This window comes from Rhamphochromis sp. 'chilingali' (genome assembly GCF_963969265.1).
Source record: "Rhamphochromis sp. 'chilingali' genome assembly, chromosome: 6".
NCBI lineage: Eukaryota > Metazoa > Chordata > Actinopteri > Cichliformes > Cichlidae > Rhamphochromis > Rhamphochromis sp. 'chilingali'.
In genome coordinates this window covers 15,708,782-15,717,181 of record NC_137933.1, presented here as the reverse complement: position 1 = coordinate 15,717,181, position 8,400 = coordinate 15,708,782, and the positions used below count along the sequence as shown (strand labels likewise).

Genomic DNA, 8,400 nt, shown 5'->3' with positions numbered 1-8,400 from the left:
CATTTATTCATTTATCCAAATCTGGTTGGCCCCATGTGAAAAATGTATTGCTCCCTTTGCTGAATCGTGATTTAACTAACCACTTTTTCACGCTAGTTCAATTTTGCTGAACGACTCACTGCAATCCCAATGAAGCACTGTGACCTTGAGTCTGGATTAATGCAATGGACTAACAGTGTCACGCAGTTAGCACAATGAAAGAGACAAAATAGTCAAACTCCAAGTTTATTTCATAGTGTTGCAAGACTGACCAGTATTACACTCTTGAACATTTTGATCACAAGTCAGGAATGTATTTAGTGTGTTACAAAATTGTGCGTCTGTTTCTACAGTTCAGCTAAATGTAGGAATGTCTGAAGATCAGCAATGTTGCACACGTTTATTTCGTCTTTGTAAAGACACAAAACTGAGAGCGAACTCAACGCTTAGTGAACTCAGTGGTGGAAGAGTCGCAAGCTGGTGTGCACCAGAGTAATGCCTTGCTCATTACAGGCATTGATCACAACCTCATCAGCAGCAGAGCCCGCTGGAGCTGCGATGTATTGAACGCCGCTCTGGAGACAGACACACACAGGAAGGAAATATGAGTTATGACAGGAAGACCAGGGTTTAAGTTGCAGTGAGATTGACAAGGTGTGTGCAGCATGTACACGTTCTTCGTGCAAGGCACTTACCCTTTTGGCCCGATCTATGTTATCTCTGAAAGGGAAGAAGGCGTCAGAGCTGACAGCCACAGCCTGCAGTGAGCTGATCCAGTTCTTCTTTTCAGTCTCTGACAGTAGCTCAGGGACCTCTTCATACATCGACTTCCAAACTTCCAAGTCTGGGCCCTGCTGGCACAGGACAGAATATACACAGGACACAGGTTTTCATTTACTCACACAGTCTCAAACTTGGCATGCTGTTGGATTAGACATGACATTGAACATCAGAGGTGGGAACATCTTAAATCTTTTGTATACAAAAAGTCAGAATCTATTAACGTAATAAAATAATCTGCTGCTTTGTGCCTCAGTCCTCAATATGCACAGGAACATTGGATGTGTTTACATCTCGCAAAATACAGTAATTCTTCATCTATTGTACAAAACACTCTTAAAACTGCATATTTATTTGTGTCCATGTCAGAAGCTGAGTTCCTCTTTGCATTTAAGACACAAAGGGTTGCATGTACGCATTTTAAATATTCACATAAACACAAATGCAGTCTTGAAATGTTTACATCCAAACAAAATAAAAACACAGTTGTACTTTTTCCTCACTGGTAACTACAGTGCACGTCTCCAAATGTTACTCCCTCACCTCTCCAATGGTGTCGCTCACATACTGGTCGATTGCGTTGGCCATCTCTGCTCTCTTCACACCACTGCGAAACTTCATGCTCAGGACTCGAGGGTGGTGCCTGAGCCACCAGTTGTCAGCTTTGTCACCCGCCAGCCGAGTGCAGTGGATACGAGACTGCTGCCCTGCACCAATACCGATAACCTGGAAAACACAGGTGAAGAAAGATTGGGGAACAACTGAGGCTCCTCTGGATTCCTTCCTCATTTATGCGCCACCTCTTACCTGTCCGTCTTTAGCATAGCACACAGAGTTAGACTGCGTGTACTTGACGGCGATGGTTGCCACGGTGAGGTCACGCACAGCTTCCTCAGAGAGCTTTAGGACACAAGAGAAGAATCTGTCAGATTGGATCGAGTCAGTAAAACGTTAACACACTTCAGTGTCTTACCGAGCCTTTGGAAACAACGTTGCTGAAGAAGTCCTTATTGATACGTCCTCCATTCCTCTTTTGTTTGAGATAGAGACCAAACAACACTCTCACCTCGGTGTCATCGGGCTCGTAGTCAGGATCCATCTGAGACACAAGCACGGACATAACCCATAACCCAGTTTACATAGCATGCATGTACTGTACACATTTTTATCTTCAGTATGACTTGCAACTACTTCAGTTACATTATCTGCCTAGAAAAAAAGAAAAAAAGAGCAGGTTATTCAATCTGCATGTGTCTGAGAATTATGAGGTTTTTAAGCTAATCAGTACGTCCAAAGACATGCTTCCAAAACCAGAGACAAATACAGACGTGGGGAAACAGCGCCCTCACCTGAAGCACACAGTAGTTGCCATTCTTCTTTTTGGAAAGGATTTTGAGTGCCTCCTCATCATAACCAGGAGCAATGATACCGTCTGAGACCTAAGAATGTTACATCACAAAAAATACTATTATTATTATTATTATCTTTATAATTTTAATGATTAAAAAAAAATAAAAAGCTTGCCCTCTTATTTACCTCTCTTGATATGATCTTAGCAGTGGGAACGTCACACACATCTGACAGAGCAATGAAATCTCCAAATGAAGACATCCTGTCTGAACCTGGAGGCACAGAGTAAATGTATAACATATTAAAAAAAAGAAAAAAAAAGAGAGAGCGCCCAGCACACAATCATTTTCAGGGCATCAGCTATACAGGTGACTTTTTAACCTCTTGCCCTTGCGTAGGCGGTGGCGAGTGGGCTGAGGTCCTTCAGCATGTCGTGCACCATGCACACTTTGGCCTCTTCCTCGGTCAGAGGAACTCCTACTGCGGCTCCTTCAGAAACAAGGTGACAGCTTTCATTGTCAGATCTATGTGGACACTGTTAACTGTAAGAGTGCGTCTGAATGGGGTCTTTCTTTCTTACCAGCAGGGCTGACGTGTTTGAAGGAAGCCGCTGCAGCCATGCTGAGGGCTCTCTTCAGCTCCCTAACGAGCTGCCACGCGTTCAGAGCGTCGCACAGGTTGATAAAGCCAGGAGCACCGTTGACCACTAAGAGAGGGAACGTTAAAAGGGGATGGGTGACATTAAAGGACAGATTGCGGCGTGGCATGGCGTGGTGTGAGGGTACCTGTGAGCGGCAGAGCCGCGCGCAGAGTGTAGATTTGAGCGGGTGCTTGGTGGGGGTTCATGCCGTATCGCAGAGGCAGCTGGGACACGCCGCGGCTGTACTGCCCGCGGAAGTAGTCGGATATAGCCTCATCATACTGTGCTGTGTGTGTGAAGGCCTGCACAGGAAGCAGAACGAGTAGAGAAAGGTTAGGAAGTGCTTACATCACTTTCTGATGTTTTAGGAAAGGAACCATCTCTCCACAAGAAAAAAGGGCTGCAGGCAAAGTGGGACAGTTATCAGTATTTAACTCAAAGCTCAGTGCAGTCAGACTGTGAGGTTAGAGTTCACTGCTCCTCAAATGTTAAACACATTTCATCACTCTGTGATAAACAGCCTGGACTTCGACTCGCTGACCCTCATCTCTGAGCAAATAGCAAAACCAGAACAAATAGTCACGGGGGGAGTAGCAACTCCTTAATGATCACCCTCAAGCTTTTGTTTTTTTTTATTTTTAATCATAAGCCAGCTTAAAATAGCACTGGGTAATACAATGTTGTGATTATAAAGGATTGATCAAAAGAAAGCAAACTCCCTGAAGTCCCCACACATCAAGACTCCAACAGCAGCAGCAGCTATTTTGGCAACGATACCTTATAAAAAAGAGCCGGAGGCTTGATTTCCCCTCTTACTCCAAACAAAAAGTCTCTTTTCAGCATGGAGCTTAAAGTGGAACAAGTCTGAACAGAATGGATGGATGCTCGAGGCTCATGTGATCAACTCTGAAACGGCACTTTTAAAATTCTCCACGCAGGATTATGACTAACCCCATCAGGAAACGGTCTTTGACTCAACTGGTTATTAAAATTTAAGTTTAAGCAACATCGTTTTGAAGGCAACTAGCTGTAACATATGGTAAATGACCTGCATTTATATAGCGCCTTACTAGTCCCTAAGGATCCCAAAGCGCTTTACATATCCAGTCATCCACCCATTCACGCACACATTCAACATATGGCTCCTTCAATACATGATCAGGCATTAAAGACACCCCCCCCAATAGGGCTGGGTCATATCATACCGTTCACTGTAATACCGGTTTAATGTTAGGCAATGATAAGAAAATGAAATATGGCGATAGAATATGGGGAAAACGCACATGCTTTGTTTTCATACGCAGATGGCAGAAAAAGCATGGCGGTGACGGAGAATGAGGATCGTTGAATGAAACAGATGAACCAGAATTGGTTTGTAAAAATGCTGCAACTTCAGTGGTGTGGAACTAGTTTGGCTTTTGCAAGTCAGATACACACCAAAGGACAATTTTTGGTAGAGCATGCTAGCGGGCCGTCGTTATTACCGTGTTTTTCGGAAAATAAGACGCACTTAAAATCAATCCTTTGTGTGCTCCTTATAATCCCGTGTGCCTTATGTATGAATTCTGGTTGTGTTTACTGACCTCGAACCGATTTTATGTGCTACACGGCGCTCGAAAATCTGTCAAAAAATGTTTTAGTACGACTTTGCTAAGCTACGAACCCGCACCGCTTGATGGACTGTCGGAGCATTACGGCAACCGCAGGCAGGAGCCTGGCGGAGTGATACGTACTGTGCTTCAACATAATATTACCGTATTGTGTGTGTATAACCTCTTTTAAGTTTTGTGGATATTATACATGGTTATGCTGAGGATATGTCGGCCAATTTCCACTGGAAATGCCTTTTGGTTAAACTGTCAGCAAGGAATTTGCATTTGCACTGTTACATTTTTATATAACTTTAATGCACATAAAAAAACAGCTGCTTGTTTAAGTGAAAATACATTGATGGGGCTTTTTTTGCACTAATAAAGTTGTGGAATTGTAAGGTATTTATTTTGTCTCGCGCCAATTATATCGTCCGTTATATCTTTATCGCAAATTTTCAAATATATTGTGATAAATAGCAATTTATAAAATATAAAACGTGATATGTGAATTTCTGAAACTGCAGTATGCCAACCAACACGCAAACATGTGACTTCATGTGATCACCTGGTCACGGCTGATAGCCGCCCCTCCATGAGCCTGGCTCTACTGGAGGTTTCTTCCTGTTAAAAGGGAGTTTTTCCTTCCCACTGTCACCAAGTGTGCGCTCACAGTGGGTTGTTCAATTATTGGGATTTTCTCTGTATTACTGTAGGGTTTTTATCTTGTCTAGTCTTATCTGGCGCTATATAAATAAAATTGGATTGAATGACAAACTTTAAATGGCCTCCCTCTGACAGGTATGATAAAGCAGAAACGCATAAAGAAATTATGCGTTTGGAGAGGTGACAGCTCGTGCCCTTTTACCCCATTTTCAAAACATAATCCAAAACCAACCCTCACCTTAACCCCCCCCCCCCCCCCCCCAAAACTGCATTATAACCTTAAAACCCTTAAATCTAAAAGCCCACCTCAAAAAGTCTACAAGTTTGTATTTTCCTAAAATTCCTTTCTCAGAAAAATCAGGTCACACGCTTGCAACAAAACAGACTCACTTTCAGGGCCAGAGTCCGGCGAGTTTCCAGGGTCGTGTCTTTGTCCGCCGAATTCTCCATCTCCTTGGCAACCAGCAAATAGTCGGCAGGATCGCACACAATGGTGACCCGAGCGTGGTTTTTGGCTGCTGCTCTGAGCAGAGTTACACCACCTGAGAAGAAAGAACAGTTTTTATCAATACACGCAGAGTACACAAATAAATAAGTGTTTCATCATTAGTAAGACAGGCAAGCAAAGAGTGCACTTCTATGCATTACCGATATCAATCTGCTCTACGGCATCCTCCACCGTGACATCCGGGTTAGAGACGGTCTTTATGAATGGGTACAGGTTGCACACCACCACTCTTGAAAAGGGCAAACAAAGGAAAATCTTTTCATACTTAAAAAATTTCAAACACTGGAGTACAATAATGAACTGATGGCCCTCACATTTTAAATGCAGGTGCATTTTTCTAGCTAAACAGCTGCTTCTTACTGATCCAGCTGTGCAGGCACACTACACAGCAGTTCTGCCAGCTTCAGATAAGTTAAAGATGGAGATCAGTTCAGTGGGAGATCCTACATAGACCTAAGGTGTTCATGGGAATCCACATGCTCAAAACAAGCTGTTCACAGTTAATTCTCTTATACATGCATAGTGTTTTCAGTCTATGCATTTAGGCATAATAAACTCGAACTTATTGCAACTTGTCTGAGAGAAATCCACGTATTTCCTCGGATTCTGTTGAGCAGAAGTGTCTGACATACCGGTACTTATGTGAATGAAATTACCACAACTGGTTAAACAGATCGTTTTATCAACGTGCTGGTGCTTCCCTTTGGTTCTGGATAAAACATCTTTGGTGGGCACCGAGCATTTTTCGTGGTAGGTATTAGTAAGCAGGGTCACCTGCTGTTTGAAAAGCTCTAATGTTCAACCTGTAATGATCAAAATCGTGTTTTGCAGCACGGTGTTACAAACTGAATGGGGTTAATCGTGTGTCCATGCAATACATTTTTGCGCTTCTTCATTTGAGACCACTACCAAAGAAAGTACAAAGCAAGACAAGCTTTGCTCGAGCGTGTCTTATGACTACTTGTGTAAACAGTCAGTAAATGAAATCATTAAATCCATTAACTTTACTGCAGTTTCAGCATTTTTTCATATGTTGCCAAACATTTTAAAAAATCCGACAAGAAAAAAAGCAAGTATTGCACACCGACAACAGGATCCACTGATTTTCTTGTCTTTAAAAGAAAAAAAAAGTTGTTAAGAAACAGTCATCTGCTAAACTTCAATCACGTGTCGTTTAATCTTCCACTGAGGACACAGTGAAATCGAATCATTCTTCCAATGAACAGGAGTCACAGGATGAGCATGCACGGGCAGCAGGTTTCCAATTATCCAGCAGCCAAATCAACTCGACATGCTTCTTGATTAAAAAGCAGGTGCCTGCACTCCACATGGGTCACATGTGCACAAGGGTTTCATTTCCACTCAGCCTTCTCTTTCTACTGCAAGTACACACAAACATCCAGCATACTGTACACATCAGAGTATTTTACATGCTTGAGAAAGCTTTTGCCCATTTCTGTTTGCTGTGTTTGTCTCACCTTACCAGGCTGTAGCCCAGCTTCTCCATGTCAGCGGTGTCACTGGGTGTTTTTCTGGCCAGGATACCTCCATGCACTGCAGGATGCAGGGTCTTCACTCTGCCGCCCAGCATCTCTGGATGTCCAGTCAGTTCAGACACATCCCTGACACAAAGCAGAGACTCTGAGAACTTAGAGAAGGCCTCACATGCTGCAGGTATCTACAGTACTGCAGTAGTACATGTGGACGCCTATGGCTTTGACTTTAAGGGCTAGTGGAGCACCCACCTGACGGCCAGTCCAGCATCCCGCAGGGCTTTGGCTGTGCCCCCTGAGGCCACCAGAGACAGCCCCACACCCACCAGCCTCTTAGCGAAGTCCAACAGTCCAGTTTTGTCAGAAACACTCAGAAGTGCTGCAAAGACAGATGAGCAGAGCTTTAACCCAGGACTTGTTGTCATTTTACAAACGCAAACGAAGAATAAATGCCCGTTTTTAGTGAAGTGGAGCTAACCACGTTGGCTAATGTTAGCCAGTCAGCTAGCAGCCTGCATGTCGCAACACCAAAACTCAGAAAGTTTGTTTCATGCTCAGAGAAACTCACCAAGCTCCGAGGAAGCCATGTTCACGGTCACAGTGTTCACAGTGGGCAGTCTGTCTGTCTGAGCGTCGGCTGGCTCTCTGCTCACGCTTCTCCCAGTTTCACAATTAGCAAACGATGCAGAGGAGGCTGAGGCAAAGCTGCAGGCTGTTCACGGCTTCATCATGCGCTTCAAAACTACGAACGCCCGCCCTTCTGAAGCCGGCCCGCCCCTCGCACACAAGCGCACCCAAAAGAGCAAAACGGCGCAGAAAATGCGCATTTACATTAGAAAAACGCAATTAACACAAAATATTACTACAACAACAACAATAAGTACTACTGCAAATAATAAGAATGACCACACACACTCACTGATAGACAGCAGTATTTCCAATTACCTTTAGATTTATGTCTTGAAATGTGAGACTGTGTAAATTATGAATTTCACATTCATATCATCAGTACAGCAGTAACTAGCTATGTTGTCTTGATGTCATTTCAAAATTACTCTTGCTTATTTTATATGAAAGTGTAATACTGGATTTGTAAACGTGTGATCATCAATTTTGAGTTAATTTGAGGATTTACCAGCAAAATTACAATCATAAGCCGGGGAGGGGCTGCAGCTAGTAAGGCCACCCAGACGAGGTGTCATTCTTGGTTTTGCCACAAGAGGGCAGACTTGGTCCTTCTTCGTACACGTGTCAGCGTGTTTCTGTTTTTTGCATTTCATATATTTTATTAACAAATAATCCGAAGCTTGGCAAAGTTCACTGACATCATACACCTGGTGACACGAAGAGCGCTTTCTCCTAATAATAAGTTTATCCTTGATTTATAGATTTAAT

The 8,400-nt window shown here is 43.3% G+C and overlaps 1 protein-coding gene across 1 annotated transcript; it reads right to left on the bottom strand.

Moving 5' to 3' along the window:
- Positions 1–257: 257 nt before the first annotated feature.
- On the bottom strand, positions 258–7,753 carry atic (5-aminoimidazole-4-carboxamide ribonucleotide formyltransferase/IMP cyclohydrolase). Its single transcript, XM_080885345.1, has 15 exons — positions 7,574–7,753; positions 7,258–7,384; positions 6,991–7,134; positions 5,653–5,741; positions 5,395–5,546; positions 2,895–3,051; positions 2,690–2,815; positions 2,491–2,598; positions 2,296–2,381; positions 2,109–2,198; positions 1,733–1,858; positions 1,567–1,659; positions 1,303–1,485; positions 675–830; positions 258–554 (listed from the first exon to the last, which is right to left on the bottom strand). The coding sequence occupies exons 1-15, from the start codon at positions 7,590–7,592 to the stop codon at positions 435–437; spliced, it is 1,776 nt and encodes a 591-aa protein (XP_080741471.1). The 5' UTR covers positions 7,593–7,753; the 3' UTR covers positions 258–434.
- Positions 7,754–8,400: the final 647 nt, after the last annotated feature.